This window comes from Rhinolophus sinicus, linkage group LG03, assembly GCF_036562045.2.
Source record: "Rhinolophus sinicus isolate RSC01 linkage group LG03, ASM3656204v1, whole genome shotgun sequence".
NCBI classification, from domain to species: Eukaryota; Metazoa; Chordata; class Mammalia; order Chiroptera; family Rhinolophidae; genus Rhinolophus; species Rhinolophus sinicus.
This window is the reverse complement of record NC_133753.1, coordinates 145,527,742-145,548,990: the sequence shown is the minus strand read 5'-3', so window position 1 is coordinate 145,548,990 and position 21,249 is coordinate 145,527,742. Positions and strand designations below refer to the sequence as shown.

General features: G+C 36.0%; 1 protein-coding gene across 3 annotated transcripts in view; it reads right to left on the bottom strand.

Moving 5' to 3' along the window:
• HAPLN1 (hyaluronan and proteoglycan link protein 1) overlaps positions 1 to 21,249 on the bottom strand; it is a 70,996-nt gene that overhangs the window by 17,503 nt on the left and 32,244 nt on the right. Inside the window, exons 1-2 of one of the 3 annotated variants that reach the window (XM_019746358.2) lie at positions 19,181 to 19,403; positions 18,058 to 18,183 (exon numbers count right to left, since the gene is read on the bottom strand). In XM_019746358.2, coding sequence (XP_019601917.1) covers positions 18,058 to 18,157 — 100 coding nt within the window. In that variant the 5' untranslated portion in view covers positions 18,158 to 18,183; positions 19,181 to 19,403. Of the gene's footprint in view, positions 1 to 18,057; positions 18,184 to 18,791; positions 18,905 to 19,180; positions 19,404 to 21,249 lie in introns of those variants that run through there. The other 2 variants (XM_074328761.1, XM_019746357.2) reach the window with 2 other exon arrangements.

The following is a 21,249-nucleotide window of genomic DNA, read 5'->3' as shown; positions in this document are numbered from 1 at the left end:
TCATTTTGGGGGGGGGTCTGAATTTTTTAAAGGTTCAATTTGTAACTTACAGAAATTTTCTATCTCTGTTAGTGAATGCCAATGACAGTGACTTGAAAGATTTGATGTCCTTCAAAGACCACAATTGTCTCCAGGGGAAACAGCAGGGCCTTGTTATTATTTCACAAATTCTGCTGTGAAATCCAGAGGACATCATTTAGTTTCAACAAATTATGAAAGCAATGGCATGACCAACCATCTGATATTTGTACTGCTATGTAAGTTAGATGAAGTCATTTAAACGATAGGAAAAAACAATTAGTGGCTGAAAAAAATTTGGAAATATGATATTGGCCTATTACCTATATGCTTAGTTCTATTAAAAAAAAAGTCATGTTTTTTTTGTTGTTGTTTTTTGTTTTGCTGTTGCTTACCAGAAAAATAGAGGTGACAGAAAAAAAGAGAAGGTGATACAGATCAAAGTTTGTCTTTTAAAAATAAATTGTGGACTGTGCAAAGTAATCAGTCTTGGTGTTGGTTACTTTCTCTCTGGTGTGTAGATGAAGTAGCCTATAAACTTCTGGACTTCTTAGATCAACAAAATGTAAAAACAACAAAAAACTGGGGAATATATTTAATATGGCTAACTAAATGCTAATGAAGGAATTAAAAATATTACCCTCCCAAGAAAAAAACTATCACTATCACTGGAATATTTTTTTGTTGTAGTTAAATATACACAACATAAAATTTGCTCTTTTGACCATTTTTAAGTGTACAATTCAGTGGCATTAATTACTTTCACAATGTCATGCTACCACTACCGTTATCTATTTTCAAAAATGTTCATTGCTCCAAAGAGAAAGCTCATTCCTCTCTGACATTCCAAACTGGTAGGGACAGACTCAGTTGTCAGCTCTATGATGAGTCATTTGAAAAAAAAAAAAAAAATTGCACAGATTTTAAAAATAGTTCCTTATTTGGGTGACATCTGTTATCACTTTCGTGGGTTTGGATGTGTAAGACTAACACTTTGGAAGCTGTTACCTTCTTAGCGTAGCCAAACCTGCCCTAGGATGAGCAACCAGGATGCATTTGCATCCTTATTGCTGTGCTTACGACAGTCTGCTGTAAGCAGTCATTCTGTCTCCCTCCTCCAAGCCTTGTTCACACTGTTTCTCCGGCATCAACATGGTGCCTGGATTCCGTAAGTGTCAGTTGACTGAAATGGACTAGAGCTGCCTAGAGCCTGTGCTTAGCTAGGCAGTAGACATGGCTACCTGTTATTTGCTTTGTACAATCATATAGCTTTATAAAAAAAAAAAAATACATATATATATATATATATATATATATATATATATATATATATATACACATATTAAAGACAACATTTAAGCAGAATACATAATTTAGACATTGGTTTCTCATTGTACCTTACAGATTACATTTGACTAGGATAAATAGTTTGGGAAACAAATATGGAGTATATTATTCCTTAACCTTTAACTGTTCGTCATGACTTTGTTTCCCTCAGGTTGGAGTGAATCTAATTTTTTCTGAAGTTGCTCACCTGGAGTCAGAAGCTCCCATTGTTCGGTCATGATTCTGATGTGAATGGTCATCTTCCTATCAGAAACGTTTACAAGGTTCCTCTCTCTTCACTGTCCCAGCTGCCCCCCAGCCCAATCCCCTCCAGCCTTTACTGTCCTGTCAGAGGGCTGATGACTTTTAATTTGTCAGAGACAGCTTTAGTTTCCTCCCCAACTATTCCTGAATGCAAAGGACTGAGCTTCTCCTCTATGACACAATGCTTCAGGAAGGGGCCCGCTGAAGAGGGCAGGAGAGAAGCTCTAGAGAATCCATTTTGCCCTCTGCTCTCAACTGCTTGATGTGAGTTTCAACCCTCTTGGAGGTGTCTCTAACCCATCTTTGCTTTCATCTGTCTTTCAAACTCTGCCCTAAGAGTATGTGTGCTTCTTACCACTTGGGTAAATTCAGACAAAATCAGTATATATGCATAAACTAAACCTGAAAAGATTCACAAGAAACACAAGAAACTAATAACCTTGCTAACCTGTGCAAAGGTGAGTTGGATGTCTGGGTAGAGGAATCTTGGGAAATTTTCACTGTGTATAGTGGCAGATTTTTAAGATTTTAAACCATGTGACTGTATCATCTATGCACAAACGAAATAAAAATGGTATGAACATAAATTCAATAGTTGAGGGAATTTAACAAATAAACCCAAAAATCTTATCTGGAGTATCTCTGGAAAAGATACTAAAGAAGTTGGCAGCCAAGATTGCAATAAATTGTTATAACTGAGGGGTTATATTTTTACAGAAGACCTATTGTTCTGTTAACAAAAATGCTATTTTTAAACATGTCTTTAAAATATGAAAGTTTATCTCATTTTCCCAATTTCTTAAAGATACTGTTGCCAAACACCCTGACTGTTGTTTACTTTTGAATTGTAAAGGAAAAGCCCAATGCTAAAAACAGGACAAATGAAGGTTGCTCTTTACTATAAAGGGTTCACTGCTGTTTCTCACCACCTGTAATCCTGCCTTTTGGTCTCACAGGCTACAGGCATTTATTCCTCCCATCCCCCCCACACCCTCTCTCTAACCACCTTATAGTCTTTATGCCCTGCTGTTTCCTATCAATCTACAGCTGAACCAAATTGCCTAGAATTGGGTTTTTACAATTTCCCTAAGTGGCATGTGTCCTTTCTGCATCATCTGATCTAACGAGCCATGGAGCACCCTCCTAGGTATTGACCATACCCATCTCCCTTCCTTGCCTTAAGTTAAATTGATTTTCTAATGGGAAACTGCCCAACACCAAAATGTTGTATTGTTTTGGATGATTCTGACCATGACTGCATACCGTGTTATTGTCATACCCAAGTTTCATTATTGAAAAGTAAGGATAAATCTCTTTTTAGAGCCTGGAGGCTGATCTATGGCATTATTTAAAAAAAATGTTTTATTTTTTTCAGGTAGAGTGGAACTTTTTCTCCCCAAAGGATATCTTAGACAAACCTTTGCTATATAAGTCTGCTAACAGGTGAATTTCTCAGCTTAAAATGTGCATCAAGAGCCCCCTGAGCGCTCTAGGGGGTCAACTGAACATTTAAAAATCACTGTTCTGAGGTATAAATCTGATATTCTGTTAATGTCCTGAAAAAATATTCAGTCTCTTCTTAACTCTTTTCTTCATCTTTATATTTCTACCAGGAAGAAGTAAAGTGTGATGAAGGAGTTTAGCTCTGTTCTGCTGACTGAGTTCTTTGTGAGTTTTTATTTTACCGCATTCCTTATTATTTTGTCTATTTTCTCAACACTTAGAGCTTATTGGTTAAGCAAATGGACCATGCGTCTTACACTGTGTCACTTAACCTCTCTGTGCCTCAGTTTCCTCATCAGTAAAATAGAGTTAAGCCACCTTCTTCCCAGGGGTCTGGTGAGGGTTAAATGAGTTAATATGTTGAGAACTTCCTCAAGCCTGGCATACGTTCAGTGCCCAGTAAAAGTTGGTTCTTACTAAAGAATAGTTACTGAGTGTCCAAAGTGTGCCAGGTATGCAAACCAGCTTCTATCTTCTATATCACCTTTCCTCTGCTTTTTCAGAAGGCAGTTCCTAGAAAGTTCTGGTTCTTGACAAATTCACATCTCATTAATTTTTGATGATTCACTTAAACCAGTGGTTCTTAGTAGGACAGGTGTGCATTTCAGGACCACCAACTTAGAAGCCTTTTCAGAAAAGAGAAATCTATTTGTAGCTATATAATCCAATTTCGTTCTGCCACCTCCTCAATTTCATGGGGGTTCCAGGCAGTCATCATTTGGGGACAGGGGTGGGGAATGTGTTTATCCACAGCTACCATCCCACCCCTAGCTCCCTCCTCTAACTCCCCTAAAGAATCACCATGGTGGCCTATTGGAAAAGGTTCTCTGAGGTGGAAGACAGAAATTTTTTTTTTATAGTGATTTGTTTTCTGAAATGTAATTATATCAATTGAATGGAATAAAATGGGGGCCAATTTACCCACTGCTTCATTTAAACGGTCTCAAGAAAAGGCTTGGATGGAGGCTGTATGATTCCAGTATGAGTTAGGAACACAAGAACTGGTCAGCCTAAGTTTGAATCTCAGCTTTACCACTTAATAATCATGACCTGGGGCAAGCTACTGAAGCTCTCTCCACTTCAGCGAGGATAACCACCTTTATACAGTGTTGTGGGGAGGACAAGGTGAGGAGACACAGGTCATGTACTTTCTATTGTGCATCACACACAGCAAATGGTTTTAACTGTTAACATTAATATATTAATATTATTGCCATCGGTAAATCAGATACAACTGGTCCCAGAACTAGAGACCATCGTAGTATCTTTGTCAACTCAGAGTTGCCTGCTTTGGTTAATGATTTTCAGAATTTAAATTTATCCATGCTACCAAAGATTTATGGATAAAAAATAGCATTCAATTCCTATTATTTTAGACTTAGAACTGAAAATGGGTTATCACATTTATAAAGAGATTAAAGAACACATTACATGAATATAAACTGGACAATAAAATTTGAACATTTTACTAATATGATGAATGAGTTTCTTAATATAAAAATACTTTTCAGGATTTTAACTGTAATAGAGGCTTGTCTCAAAGGATATTGGGAAATCAAAACATTAGCATGAGTGATTCTTCATTAGGCTGTAATTAACCACACAGCCCTTAATTATAGGTAATGTCTTTACGTGGTAAAGGGGTAGATCTCAAATCTATTTGTCTCCACTCAAACCACTTCCACTTTATGGTGAAATATAAGGTCAAGTTATCTGTAATTTGCAGAAAGGTCACTGTTGGTATTATACACTAATATGGTTAATGTCTTCACTTAGTATAAAAGACATCAAGATAGTACTGCTACAGATTTAATCTTGAAGGCAAAAGGGATCTTGTGATTCTTTACTTAATAAACAATCATGAAGTGATATGCTACAACGTGCCAAGTATTAAGTTTAGTGCTGGGAAAAAAAAAAAAATAAAAGAAAGATAATTCAAACACAAATGCCCATGTGGGCAAGGATGAGGGAGTAAAGAGAGCACCACAGTCCTGAGAACAACAGGAAGTGCAGAGGACCGTACCATTGCTGGCAGCACATGCACCATTCTAAAGCAGGTACCAGTTCCCACTGATGTTTTCCAGTGGGAATGCAGGCTGAAAAATATCACAGCGTTGGATATTTCAACAGACTCTAGAAATGCAGTTTTTAATGCAAAAATCTGCAATTTGAAAATGTTTGCAGCTAATTTAGACTTACAATAAAACATTATATGAGAAAAAAAAAAATGACCACACATCAGGGATGAGAATTTAGACTCTAGGAAGTATTTGCATGTGAGAACCTTACATCGTTCTTTTCCCCACCAGTTAGTGCTGTGGGTCTCCAAATCTCAGACCAAGGCCATTTCCTTGCCTCTATCTACATTTCTTTCTTTCTGCTTTCCCAGGTTATCTCACCTAGTTCCATAATATAAATATCACTTACATGCTGATGATTCCCAAATTTTCTAGCAGTGTGCTTTTTCCTGAACATCATAGTAGTAAATCCTACTGGTTATATATTGGGTGTCAAATAGACAACTTGAGTCCCCTTCCTCTGCGCAAACCTGTTCTCCCTATCTTCCTCAGTTTAGTTTATGCCTCCATCATCCATTCATTTGTTCCAGCCAAAATCTAAGAGGTGTGTTTGAAGTGTTGCAATCTACCAGCAAGCAAGTATTGCTATCTCTACCTCCACTTTGATTTTTTTAAATAGGTTCATCTCCAGCCATCTCAACACTGCTTCCATCCTGGTGCAAACCACCACAATTTCTCATCTACTTCAAGACCCTCCTAAAAATCTTCTCACCTTTACTCTTGGCCCACCATGACCCACTGTTCACGTGGTCTTTTGTTCATGTAAAACATATTATGTCACTCCCTTGCTCAACACCTTAACCATTTTTAAGTGCTTTTAGAATGAATTCTGAACTCTGTACTCTAAACCAAGTTTAAAATACTAAGTTCTCACTCCTGCATACTCTTCTAATCACATCTTAAACCACATCTCTCCACTGCCAGGCTAAAGTTTTTTCAGCTTCTTTCAGATTTAAAAACACCATGTTTATTTCCAAGTCAGAGAATTTGCACTTTCTACTCTTTCTACCTGGAATGTTCTGTCCCTGGCTTTTGATGTGACTGGCTCTTGCTCACTGCTCCGATCACAGCTTACAGCCCTTCCCAACTCCCTCTAAAGAGATTCATCCCATAGCCTGCTAGGGGCTCTCAATACTTTTATATTTATTATTTGTTTTTATTCAATTATGTATGCAGGTCAAATAAATAGTTATAAGAAAAGTGGCTGAAGGTTAAGTAGCTTGGTTTTGGAGTATACTTTGACTTTGATATACTGTGAGCAGTCTGCTAAAACTGTTTATCTTCTTAAAATAAGTATTCTGTTCACATGGAAAAATCTCAATGAAGTATTAACCATCTAATCAGCTTTTCAATATTTTAAGCTAATTAAGACCCTTGGTTAATGATTGTGTGATTGAAAAAAACAAAAAAGGGAAGACATAAAAATAATCATATGTAGACTTTGGAGGTTTAAAATCGGTCACCATAGTTTATGACATTTTTCAAGAGAAAGTAAGAATTGTTCATAACCCACATTATACTACGGGGAAAAAAAAAGTTTAAAAAGTGTACCTCTCTATTATTAAAAAACAAAATAAAAACAAAAACAAAAAGAGGGAAAAATAGGTTAAAGTGTTCATTATTTTTTACTAACATTATTATCCACAGATCATAAATCCATTGTTAAAAAATGTAGTTACATAGCTAAGAAAATAAGAAATTTATGTGATGTGTATTGTAATTTATAAGGAAACCTGCTTATCTTTAATGTGCATGTCTTTTGTCTCACCTGTGCTTTTAACTACCATTCAATAACTCTGAGCCAATAGACAAATGTTATTTCCAACGCTTTCCAGAAATAAGGCAAAGCAAGGAGGCAAAACAACCACCATTTCATTACAAACAGAATCATCTATAAGTGGAAATCTCACTTCAACGATGTTTTCAATGGTGTTATTTTAAACTTACTATCGTTAGAAACAAGATAGGACTTTCCTTTTTCCACCTCCTTCATCTAATCTACACACTTGACTGTAGTAAATGCTTTGTTCTAACATACTTTGTTAATTTTATATATGATGGACGATGGCCTTTCTGAGCTTTTATCAATAATATCCTCATCCTTTTTGAGTAAGCAGTGTTTGAAAAAGGTAAGGAGATTTCTTGTTTAATTTATGTTGTTTAATACACTTCACAGCATAATCCTGGAGCACGTAAAACATACTATTAGAGCTTAAACATGTGGTTATTGGTTACTGAGTAAATACTGACGTCAAATAAGCAACATATTTAATCAAAACACAACTAAAATGGCTACCATTTGTACTGACTGCTTGATAATCATTTTTGAGGGCACACATGGTTAGCGCTATTAATTGTGGCAATACAAAATACACAAAATATTTTTGTAGTAATTTCATAGAGCTTTTAGTTTTCTTATGCTTTCAATGTTTTCAATTTGAAATAAAATGATATCTATAACAAAGATTTCCACCTCTTGGGTATTACCACTGTTAATCTCTTAATTGAATAATCTAACTTCTTAGGATTTTGGTAGATATTTGTATGCTAAAAGACTCTCCTAAAACAGAAATGTTCCACTTTACATTTAAGATAAAGAACCAAGCCATAAAGAAATCTATTCTTTTTTGATATCTGGTAAAGCCAGAGAAATAAAGCATGTTGAAATTACTTTAACATTAAGCCTCTTAGCAATAGGTCAGTGCTTCAACTGAGTCAACTTTGATTCTTGCAAAGTTGCACGGGAAAGGCTTCTCTGTTTAATGAATTTTTCTGGATATTTGGGAAAGTTTCCAAATAATCACTGGCTTCCTGCATAATGTGCTGATTTCAGCACCCAGGATGAACACAAAACACCAATGGCTGTTTGTAGGGAGCCGGAGCATTAAGGGTTAAGAAAATGTAACTTCAAGCAGAGGTTGGGAGGATCGCTAAGGGGAACTCCGATAAGCATAAAGAACAAACAGACACCTGCTACCCTGGGAATGGGAAAATATCTGAAGGTCTAAGAACAGTCAGGGCCAAACTTTGAGAAAACATAACTAATCTGTACTTGCTGCCTCAGCCGCTTTATGTAACCTTCTTGTTTTTGTGTGTATAAAAGAAAGCTGAAAAATAAAGTAGGCGCAGCAGTCTAATTAGAACTGCTCGCCCTCCCGATCCCATCTTTGTCTCTTGTCTATTTTTTTCTCAATCCTCACTCCCCACTTCAGGAACCGTTTGTCTCGTCGGCAGGCTCCGACAAGTGGCGCCCAACGTGGGGCCTGAATACTGGGGAATCAGTGAAGGACACCGCTTGCAAATGAGACGCGTCGAATAAGGTTGGTGAGATACCATTGTCGGGAGTAAAATAAAATGGGACAGGGAACAGTAAAAGGCTGTTTACCCACATATTAAGGAGCATGCTAAAAACTAGAGGAATTAAAACCAGTGAAGCACACGTTGCTTGATTCTTAGAGTTTGTAGTACAAATATGTCCCTGGTTCCCAGAAGAAGGGACTTTAAACATTAGCATGAGTGATTCTTCATTAGGCTGTAATTAACCACACAGCCCTTAATTACAGGTAATGTCTTTACGTGGTAAAGGGGTAGATCTCAAATCTATTTGTCTCCACTCAAACCACTTCCACTTTATGGTGAAATATAAGGTCAAGTTATCTGTAATTTGCAGAAAGGTCACTGTTGGTATTATACACTAATATGGTTAATGTCTTCACTTAGTATAAAAGACATCAAGATAGTACTGCTACAGATTTAATCCTGAAGGCAAAAGGGATCTTGTGATTCTTTACTTAATAAACAATCATGAAGTGATATGCTACAACGTGCCAAGTATTAAGTTTAGTGCTGGGAAAAATAAATAAATAAAAGAAAGATAATTCAAACACAAATGCCCATGTGGGCAAGGATGAGGGAGTAAAGAGAACACCACAGTCCTGAGAACAACAGGAAGTGCAGAGGACCGTACCATTGCTGGCAGCACATGCGCCATTCTAAAGCAGGTACCAGTTCCCACTGATGTTTTCCAGTAGGAATGCAGGCTGAAAAATATCACAGCGTTGGATATTTCAACAGACTCTAGAAATGCAGTTTTTAATGTAAAAATCTGCAATTTGAAAATGTTTGCAGCTAACTTAGACTTACAATAAAACATTATATGAGAAAAAAAATGACCACACATCAGCGATGAGAATTTAGACTCTAGGAAGTATTTGCATGTGAGAACCTTACATCGTTCTTTTCCCCACCAGTTAGTTCTGTGGGTCTCCAAATCTCAGACCAAGGCCATTTCCTTGCCTCTATCTACATTTCTTTCTTTCTGCTTTCCCAGGTTATCTCACCTAGTTCCATAATATAAATATCACTTACATGCTGATGATTCCCAAATTTTCTAGCAGTGTGCTTTTTCCTGAACATCATAGTAGTAAATCCTACTGGTTATATATTGGGTGTCAAATAGACAACTTGAGTCCCCTTCCTCTGCCCAAACCTGTTCTCCCTATCTTCCTCAGTTTAGTTTATGCCTCCATCATCCATTCATTTTTTCCAGCCAAAATCTAAGAGGTGTGTTTGAAGTGTTGCAATCTACCAGCAAGCAAGTATTGCTATCTCTACCTCCACTTTGATTTTTTTAAATAGGTTCATCTCCAGCCATCTCAACACTGCTTCCATCCTGGTCCAAACCACCACAATTTCTCATCTACTTCAAGACCCTCCTAAAAATCTTCTCACCTTTACTCTCGGCCCACCATGATCCACTGTTCACGTGGTCTTTTGTTCATGTAAAACATATTATGTCACTCCCTTGCTCAACACCTTAACCATTTTTAAGTGCTTTTAGAATGAATTCTGAACTCTGTACTCTAAACCAAGTTTAAAATACTAAGTTCTCACTCCTGCATACTCTTCTAATCACATCTTAAACCACATCTCTCCACTGCCAGGCTAAAGTTTTTTCAGCTTCTTTCAGATTTAAAAACACCATGTTTATTTCCATCTCAGAGAATTTGCACTTTCTACTCTTTCTACCTGGAATGTTCTGTCCCTGGCTTTTGATATGACTGGCTCTTGCTCACTGCTCCGATCACAGCTTACAGCCCTTCCCAACTCCCTCTAAAGAGATTCATCCCATAGCCTGCTAGGGGCTCTCAATACTTTTATATTTATTATTTGTTTTTATTCAATTATATATGCAGGTCAAATAAATAGTTATAAGAAAAGTGGCTGAAGGTTAAGTAGCTTGGTTTTGGAGTATACTTTGACTTTGATATACTGTGAGCAGTCTGTTAAAACTGTTTATCTTCTTAAAATAAGTATTCTGTTCACATGGAAAAATCTCAATGAAGTATTAACCATCTAATCAGCTTTTCAATATTTTAAGCTAATTAAGACCCTTGGTTAATGATTGTGTGATTGAAAAAAACAAAAAAGGGAAGACATAAAAATAATCATATGTAGACTTTGGAGGTTTAAAATCGGTCACCATAGTTTATGACATTTTTCAAGAGAAAGTAAGAATTGTTCATAACCCACATTATACTACGGGGGAAAAAAAAGTTTAAAAAGTGTACCTCTCTATTATTAAAAAACAAAATAAAAACAAAAACAAAAAGAGGGAAAAATAGGTTAAAGTGTTCATTATTTTTTACTAACATTATTATCCACAGATCATAAATCCATTGTTAAAAAATGTAGTTACATAGCTAAGAAAATAAGAAATTTATGTGATGTGTATTGTAATTTATAAGGAAACCTGCTTATCTTTAATGTGCATGTCTTTTGTCTCACCTGTGCTTTTAACTACCATTCAATAACTCTGAGCCAATAGACAAATGTTATTTCCAACGCTTTCCAGAAATAAGGCAAAGCAAGGAGGCAAAACAACCACCATTTCATTACAAACAGAATCATCTATAAGTGGAAATCTCACTTCAACGATGTTTTCAATGGTGTTATTTTAAACTTACTATCGTTAGAAACAAGATAGGACTTTCCTTTTTCCACCTCCTTCATCTAATCTACACACTTGACTGTAGTAAATGCTTTGTTCTAACATACTTTGTTAATTTTATATATGATGGACGATGGCCTTTCTGAGCTTTTATCAATAATATCCTCATCCTTTTTGAGTAAGCAGTGTTTGAAAAAGGTAAGGAGATTTCTTGTTTAATTTATGTTGTTTAATACACTTCACAGCATAATCCTGGAGCACGTAAAACATACTATTGAGAGCTTAAACATGTGGTTATTGGTTACTGAGTAAATACTGACGTCAAATAAGCAACATATTTAATCAAAACACAACTAAAATGGCTACCATTTGTACTGACTGCTTGATAATCATTTTTGAGGGCACACATGGTTAGCGCTATTAATTGTGGCAATACAAAATACACAAAATATTTTTGAAGTAATTTCATAGAGCTTTTAGATTTCTTATGCTTTCAATGTTTTCAATTTGAAATAAAAATATTTCTATAACAAAGATTTCCACCTCTTGGGTATTACCACTGTTAATCTCTTAATTGAATAATCTAACTTCTTAGGATTTTGGTAGATATTTGTATGCTAAAAGACTCTCCTAAAACAGAAATGTTCCACTTTACATTTAAGATAAAGAACCAAGCCATAAAGAAATCTATTCTTTTTTGATATCTGGTAAAGCCAGAGAAATAAAGCATGTTGAAATTACTTTAACATTAAGCCTCTTAGCAATAGGTCAGTGCTTCAACTGAGTCAACTTTGATTCTTGCAAAGTTGCACGGGAAAGGCTTCTCTGTTTAATGAATTTTTCTGGATATTTGGGAAAGTTTCCAAATAATCACTGGCTTCCTGCATAATGTGCTGATTTCAGCACCCAGGATGAACACAAAACACCAATGGCTGTTAGTGTGAATTTGTTCCTACCTGAAAAGATTATTACGTTTAGGATTTCATACCTAGAAATATTCCAAACTTTATCGTTTTATTAGATGCTTTATAGAATAACATAGAATTGTAGCTTACTCGATGACAAGTTTAGAGACATTCTTAAGATGTATTTTATGGGTTTAAATCTACTAAGTGATAAAACTTTAATGAGTATGGATAGAAAGTTTTAAACAGTAAGTCTTTTTGTTTGGTAATTATTCTTTTTGGCATATTTCCACCTATGTTTAACACCTATTATTTTTTCTTTCTTGTTACCTTTATTGCCCTGATAATGCTGTCAGTAAGCTCACTGAGGAGATAGTCTGCCCTTCCACAGAGAGTAATAACTCAATGTTTCGCAGAAAGAAAGCCAATGTTCAACAAATGCATGGATAGGTAGATTTTCTCAAAAGGACACACAAATGCAAAGACTAGGACAAGGGCTAGTAGATGCAAATAGATATATTTCTGAATACAGATTAAGGGATTTATAGAAGTTATATATGAATCTATAGTCATTTAATTCTTGCCTTTTCTACTTATAACCGTTGTGCGTGTGTATATGTGTATAACTATATGTGTCTGTATCTAGTGTAGCAACTATATACATAATTGAAGAAAGATATTACCATATTTAACTTATACCTATAATTTAAAGAAAATTGTGTGAATGCTTCTGTTTAAATAAAAGTAATAACACTCTTTATCTTCTCTCTGTAGCATTTCATTATTTTCCTTCATAGCAGTTATCATGGTCAATTGTTGTATATTTGTAGTGATGTCTGTGTCTGTCTCTCATTAGACTATTGGCTCAATGAAGACAAAGACTATGTGTTTCGTTTATTATTTTATCCCCAATGCCTATTTATAGTAGGTGCTTACTATAGACTGAATGTGTCCCCTGAAACTCATGTGTTGAAACCTGATCCTCAATGTTAGGAGGTGTGGCCTTTGGGAGGTGATGAGGTCACCAGGGTGGAACCCTCATGAATGAGATTAGTGCCCTTATAAAAGAGACCCAGGAGAGGACCCCTGACCCTTCTGCCACATGAAGACATAGAGAAAGAATGGCCATCTGTGAACTAGGAAGCCAGCTCTCACCAGACACCGAATTTGCCAACAGCATGATCTTGTATTACCTAGTCTCCAGACCCTGAGAAATAAATTTCTGTTATTTAGAAGCCACCCAATCTATAGTATTCTGTTATAGCAGTCTGAATAAGTGTATATATGTATGTGTGTACTATATGAGTATTTTTATATATGTATGTACTTGCATATATATATATATATATATATATATATATATATATATATATATATATTTCCTTCTCTTTTTAGCTCATTTATTATATTCATATGTTGATATTCTTAGTTTGATCAAATGATAAGCCTAGGTTTAATGTAGTAGGGTTTTATTATTGTATTTGGCTTCATGTTCTGTAGTAAATAAGAGATTTTAGAATCTAATACTCATAACAGTGCTAATTTTTATAGTTTCATGATGAAATTCTGATACTTTAGAGCTAACAATTTCTAGATAGAATTATTATCAGTGTATATATTTATCTAAATACAACTTGTAAAATGTACTTGGTATCTGTGGATTTTGCATTTGTGCCTGCAAATAGAGTACTTTGTCTCAAAAAGACAAAACTGAATGAAACTTTTCAAAACAGACTCATAGAATCCAAATGAGTTTTAAGTGGAAGAGAGAAAACTAAGCTAGAGTGACACTCATCTAGTTCTCCCATTAAACTTTGGCTCTGTAGATGGCTTGTGATCATATATTATTAAACTCACTTCACTTCTTTTGATCCACTCTGCACCACCGATCCCGACTCTGCAGATATTACATAAGGAACAGGATAGCATTGCAGTGACCACATGTAAATCAAATACTCTTGATAGCTGCATGCACACATTAGGAAGATTGTTGTGTCTGGCCTCTGCTGGACTCTCGCGGAGTACAAGGTGCTTCGTGCAGTATGGGAGCCATGCCTATGACCAGACAAAATTTGCTACCCGATCTCATAATCTTGTTCCTCATCTGCTGCCTCTCATTCTATGAACTGAAGAGATTTCCCTGAGATTTGGAAAGATTGAGTAGGACTTGATTAGGAAAAATACCTGGATTTTGGTCTTGGATTTATTCAATAAACATGTATTGATCACCTACTATGTGCCAGGTACTTGTTTAGCTGACTGGGACACATCAGACAAAGACCCCTGACCTGTGGAACTGACATGTTCTTGTGGCGAGGATAGACACCAACAATTACATAAAAATAAGTAGATAGTGCTACACAGAAAAGGAAGAGAAGATATGAGAGAGATTGGGGTGCCCGAGGAGAGATGGAGTGCAGTAGTCAGGGCAGGTTCTTTAAGACGAGAAATGAGCCCATATTTTAAGAAGGGGAGAGGATTACTCAAGAGATACTATTCCTCATCAGCCATGCCACCTGGGGCAAGCAGCATCAAATCTCTGTGTCTCGATTTCCTCTCTTGTACATGGATATTGCTCTGTATGATCTATGCTGAAGTCCTTTGAAGTCCTTAAGTTCTACAAAGTATGGTTTAACTATGCCAACATTACAGAATGAAAGCAATCACCTAGTTAACGTCCATTAAGCCCACACAATATGTCACATGTCGCTAAATGCCACAGATGCCACAGGATTTAAGAAAAGCTCATTATGATAGTGGTAATTTGGATGCATCCCATTACGTGCATTTATTTATTCAACAACCATATATTAAGCATCTACTGTGTTCCAGGCACTACCATGTGACTGAGGTATTACAAAGCTGACAGTCTGACAGAGAAAGGGAGGTATGTTAGCACAAGGTAACACATGCTAAAGCCAGGACAGTTGTTTGTGACACACACAGGAAGGAGGAACCAACCACATTGAGTGGGGAGTGTCCATTCTGCCAGGCATTCTAGATATACATTATTTTCTTTACCACAGAGATGAACAATTCTTTCTTTTAAACAGTCTAATTCTTTTATCTTTTGAGGAAGGTGGCAATATATTTTACTTATTAAGTAGAAGGGAACAATTTTCATATCTAAAATTTCCTCATTATTCTTTTAAAAAAATCTAAAGTAGTTTATCTGTGTTTACCTACTAAGTATATTAAGGGAAATATTACTTTGGAAAGCTTCAGTTTCTACAAGGAAAGTTAAAGCAATCAGATAATGTTTAATACTTTGGGGGGAATTTAAAATTGTGAAATTAAAGAGGGCAAAGAAGGCACCTTATAAAATGTTTACTTCATTAAAACTAAGAAAAAAAACAACCCTCAAGTAATGATGTGGTTCTGTTAACAAATAAATTTGAAAAGAATGAGCTTTGTCCACTGGTATTTGTGCTCCCTTTTCTGTGTTAATGAGGAAGTAACAAACACAACGCTAACAATTATCTATTGGGGGCTTCTTGTGTGCCAGGCTCAGTACTAAATATTTTTCCATATATTATCTAATTTAATTCTTACAAAGCTCTATGGAATAAACAGTGATTATGCCCAACTATATAGGTGAGGTAACTGAGACTTGACAAGATTTATTGTCCAAGGTCTAAAGCCAGTAATTGGCATTAAGGGAGAAACTCTTAAACTTGTCATCAGAAGGCCTGTACTTGAATACCAGAGGCAGGCAGCACTAGCAGTTACATGTTTAGTATGACTGTAACTGTTTCACTTTTTACATTGCTTAATGGAAAAAAAAAAGGTCAAAAAATTTCTCTGCTGTCTGTGTAAATGTCGTCTTAAAATTTGTATTTTAAAAAAAGTATATTCATCATCTCTGAATTTCTACTGATTGAAAATCTACACAAAGAGTTTTTGGACCCGATCCAAATATTTTAAAAAATAAGCTTTTGTGTGATTTGTTACTCCATATAAAAATTTTTCCTAATGGTCTCAAGTTTCAAAGGATTTAAAAGTTATTTGAGTAGGCACATCATGAAACGAGGAATAGAATCCATTAGTTGAGAGTGTTATAGAGACAGTAATAGCAGCAGTTATCTCTTCCTGTAGCAATGTTTGAGGAAATTACTACCCCCTACTTTGGGGACAGCATATGATATACAAGCTGGTATCTGGACTGTATATTTTTAGCAGACTCTGTGGACAAGTAAAACTTTCTTGTGTAACCAAATTGATTCATAAAGGAAAAAAGAAAACTTTGTATTGAATGAAAGGTATGAAGAACAGGTATTTGGAGCCATTTTAAAATAAATTCAGACTTACGGACATAGCATCATGATCCTGATACAAATCACATTTCAGTATTAACTTCCACAAGCAAAATGTAGGCCTTGTGGTTTTATTACTTGAAAGCTATGAGCAACTTTCTAGGAATATGAATTTACAATTAAAATGAAATGGACTATCAAGTCATTTTTATTTATTTAAATTGGATAGTGTATGCAAACAATCTGGATAATTCTGATACTCGTGTCAGAAATTCCTTTGCACTAAATTCCAACTGAGATTTGGGAATGGAAAGGTTGGAGCAACAGAAGTTTTTCTGGTTCACAAAATTTGAGTCTGACTTAAAGGCTCCCTAAGAGTAATTTTAAAATGTGAATACACTTTCAAAATAATATTTTCACACTCTGGGTGCAAATGGTTTGTACACAGTTAATAATACAACAGCTATCTGTCTTATAATAACTTGAAACCAAAGCTAAAGTTTAGTTTACATCAGCTTTAAAACTGCTATTGTTACTAATGGCTGAATACGTTCTTTGACTAGATGTTAAAAAGAAGTTATTCTTTATCAGAAATCTCTATGTGTAAATATAGTGTTTGGGAAACAGTTTTGATTCTATATACATTAAAAGAAATAGCTGAGTCAGCATCTTGCATAGTAAAATTTATGATTACATAATTCCTTTTCATGGTCCAACAGTGGAAAATATAAAGCTTTTGGAAGCAAAGAGAACTGAAAGAGATATGTGTAGAATAGCTAGACATTGTCAAATTCAGAATTATATTTGGGTAGTCATAATACACACAGGAAAATACTTCTTGCCAGGCTTACACTATCATTTGACCTTCACAAGTCATACTTTTCAACAGTGGATGCAGTTTTCTGAGACTACACTTTTGACCTTGAAGATATCAATTGATGTTTTATGTCTCTTAACAAACTTATAATGTCTCTGGTCCCCAAACTGAGTTCATCTAAAATTATTATCACCATATGTTTAAATTGTTAAATTCTGTAATTCTTATATTAATTATTTAGCATACAAGGGCAAAGAGAGAAGTTACAGCTCCTTTACCACTATCTTCTCCTTATTGCATAAGTCTCTTAGCTTTCTTAGTGCAGGATGTCCCTCATCTGAACCTGGGACTGAGGAAATAGCTGCATTGTACTGCAGCCTCAAATTTTGCTATAGCTCTGAGGCTTAGGATTCAGCTGAGCTGAAAATAAATGTGCAGGGGCAGTGTGTTGGTCTATTGGAACTAAATATTTAACCAAGGAGATTATAATAGGTAAGTTAACTTTTTCCTGAACCTTAACTTGTCTGACTTTTCATTTACATATTGTTTTTCTTAATGATTACTCTAACAGAATGACCTTACATCGTAAGTTTTACTTCCTATTTCTCTCCCTTTCACCTGGCATTTAAATAAACTTTAAGCCATTCATCCTACTTAGAAGATAGCAACTGTAGTAAAAAGCCTTGAACAATTGCATCAACTCCCTGTAGATGGATATTCATAAGCCATTCCACTTTAATTGTCCCTGATTCTTAACTCTACTGTAATACGATAGCATTCAAAACCAGGGAGAGCATGTTCACCCACAAGCAGAAAGGAAAAGAAAAAGTCAATGCAGCAAAACTAAAATTAAGAAACACTAACCAAGCATCTCAACTCTAAGTAACTTGAAATTAATTTTTTTTTTTTTTTGACTTTCATAAGAGAGCCTGTGTTTTCTTACCTTGGATGTGAATAACTCTGCCATGATCTAGAGTATAGCTGTCTGAAGGATGATCAGCCCAGCAGATTGAAATCAGCACCAGAAGAAGTAGACTCTTCATCTTTGTAGCCCAAAGAATCTTCTCCACTGTGAGAGCATCACATACAAAGAGGCTTGTGAGATTTGGAACCCTTGGGAGTGTTGCACTGCACAACTTATTACCGCCTTATCATCATAGAATGGGTCTGTAAAAATATTTAACCCAATCTGTTCAGAAGTTTCTGTAGCTGACTTTGGGCGCTGAAGACTGCAGCTTTGAACAGTTTCCCTTAGGCAGCCAGAGTCCAAATAGTGTTTAACTCTATCTTTGCAGAACTGTAAATCTAAAAATTTACAACAGTATAGTTTTGATCATAGAGAGTTACAGCAAGTCACAAAGACATGTGGCAAGGATATAAATAGACTTTCAAAAAATGTTTAAACCACTGAATTTGAAGTGTAAGTTAATAAAACAACAATTCGAGATATCTGTATATGAATATTTATCACCTGGTCTAATTAAGAACTGAATCCTAAACCAGAGCAAATAGAGAATATTGCATGAAACTTGACAGCATCAGTCATTTTACATATGGTTTCCTAAGCAGGTTAGATTTACTTGTTCTAAATAGAAAAGAGGACAAAAAAAAAAAAAAAAAAAAAAAAAAAAATCCCTGATTAAGCAGAAGCAGCACATTGGTTACAAATTCGCTTACCATCTTAAACACTGCTTGAGTCTATGGTGAATAGTTGAACATTATGGACAAACTAGGTTAGAGTTGTGCATGCTGCCACTGCAGTCATCCTGATTGATTTTTCATTCATTTCTACCTAAAATGCTGACGCACCAACTCGGAGTGCCAGGTAGGGTCTCTGCAGTCAGCAGGGCCAGGCTGCAGGGAACGTCCCTGCCTGCCTCGCAGGACAATTAGGCAAATGAAGAGCTGAAATAGACAGCGAGGAGCAGCTCTGGTTCGAAGCAAAAGAGGCAGAGCCGTCACTCGGCTGTTCTTTATTCTATGACCCACTGATAAAGGGGATGCAACCCCCGCCCCCCAAACTTTGTCAATGGAAGAACCAAAAAGTGATTTCAAGAGATACAGACCTTGCGACCTTTGCAGTTTCTGCCAGGCAAGAATTTCAGTGTAGTTCCTCTGCTTTAATGTGGAAGCTGAGGGAACTGTTAACAAGGGCTTTCATTTTCTCTCGTGCACACAGCAGCCTTCACAATACTTGGTTATTTTTAAATCTGAAATTGCACAGTACGGGCTTCTCACACTAATTTGTTTTTTCCAGGAAACGCTGACTCCCTGGAATACTTATTAAAGAGCTCTGAGTCTGTTCCTGGAGGTCCTTGCAGGCTGGTCTCTACTCCAGATCCTATTGCGCTATTCACAGAAGTTCCTCAAGTCTCTCTTGGGACCACAACACCTCGCTGCCTTCTGCTCTCTAAAAACTGGCATTATTATGATGCTCATGGCTTCAGTCTTTCATGTTTGCTTTAACCCTTTTCTTTTTCTTCCTTATGTCACAGAAAGAAGATGGTGGGTGAGCAAATTGAGAAACTTATTCCAGAAAACTAAGAGTGTCACCTTCAAAATTTTATCTGATTTGCTAATTTTATTTTCGGAAGTTCATTTGCTTGTTTCTCTGAGGATTTTCTGGAAATGCTATTGGTTTTTGAAACTACTGACTTTTGCCCATAGGAATACTATTAACAAACATTAATTATTTTCAGCCCAGAACTACACTTTGGGTGAACAAATACAATAAAGGTGACCTTTTGGGATTTGGAATATAATTGGGACAATTATATACAAAAACATAAAACAATGCGCAAACCAGTACTAGAGTCGGTTATGAGCTTTCTGCTTGCCACAAGGATCAGAGGAGATGGGGAAATATGGAAAAGAGAGTGGGAGGAGAGCATACAATTTTGATTGTTAAAGAAAGGAGACATTCTAGGTAAGGGGTCAAGAAGAACAGAGGCAGAGAATTCCTACATTAATTTTCACATTAGTGTGGTCATCTACAATATAACATATATATATATATAGTTGTATACTGCCAAACACACACACACACACACACACACACACACACACTGTTAGAGTTGTGCATCCTACCACTGCAGTCATCCTGATTTTTATTTTTGTCTACCTAAAGTATATTACAACTAGATGTATATATCTCCCTTAGCTCCGTAGTATTAAAAATTAGACCACTAAGGGCTTTCCATTGAGTTAAGGTATTAGCTGTCCAAATACACAATTTGATACACAAGCATGGGGGGATAAATAATAATAAAAATAGTAATTCCTTTTAATTGAATGTCTACTATTTGCCAAGTAGTATGCTAAGCATTGTGCATACAATGGTTAATGCAGTCTGTAATAACACCTTGAGACAAATATTTCCATTTTTCCTGACACAGTTACTTTGCTCTATCTAGTCAGAGGCAAAGTGTTTATTTGTTTTCAAGCAAAAGCAAAACTTACTTTGAGTTGCACTTATTTTTCTAAAAGAGAACCCATTTGATATTTGTTTTGTTGCCTTTTTTTGTACTTAGGTTCTTTAACTTGAACCTACTATGATCTTAAAATTTGACTTGTACTACATATGAATATAAACTTTTATTTTCAAAACTTACATGTGAGAAGTCAGATGGTACTTTGCTTAGTAGGATTGTGCCCTGCCTGGTTTATAATACCACCTTGGTGCCATGAATACTTCGTTGGTGGCTCACATGTGTGCATACGCATGCATTCACACACACGCCATCTTCTATTATAAAGAAGTAGAGGATATCGCACATGTTCAGTGATTTGTAATTAGAATAGAGGCATAGATCAGTGAATGCTTCCAAGTACCCCACACATAGATCAGTGAACCCCACCAAGTACCCCACACTTCCAACTGCCATGCACACCAGAGAGAAGAGAGTGGAAGTTATCCTCACAACCCTGGCAGTATAATGAGGGTCTCACCAAAAGATGTGAAACTAGAAAGTGAACTTTAAGGACACACTCTGCAGGTGTTTAAGCAAATGGCAAGTATAACACGAGGTACCACACGTTAGACTGAGGTTCTTGAGGACCAGGGCTGCGCCAGTGGTCTGTGTGCTGGTCCTCAGTGGACAACGAGGCCAAATTCTGCTTATTTGCATTTTGTAGT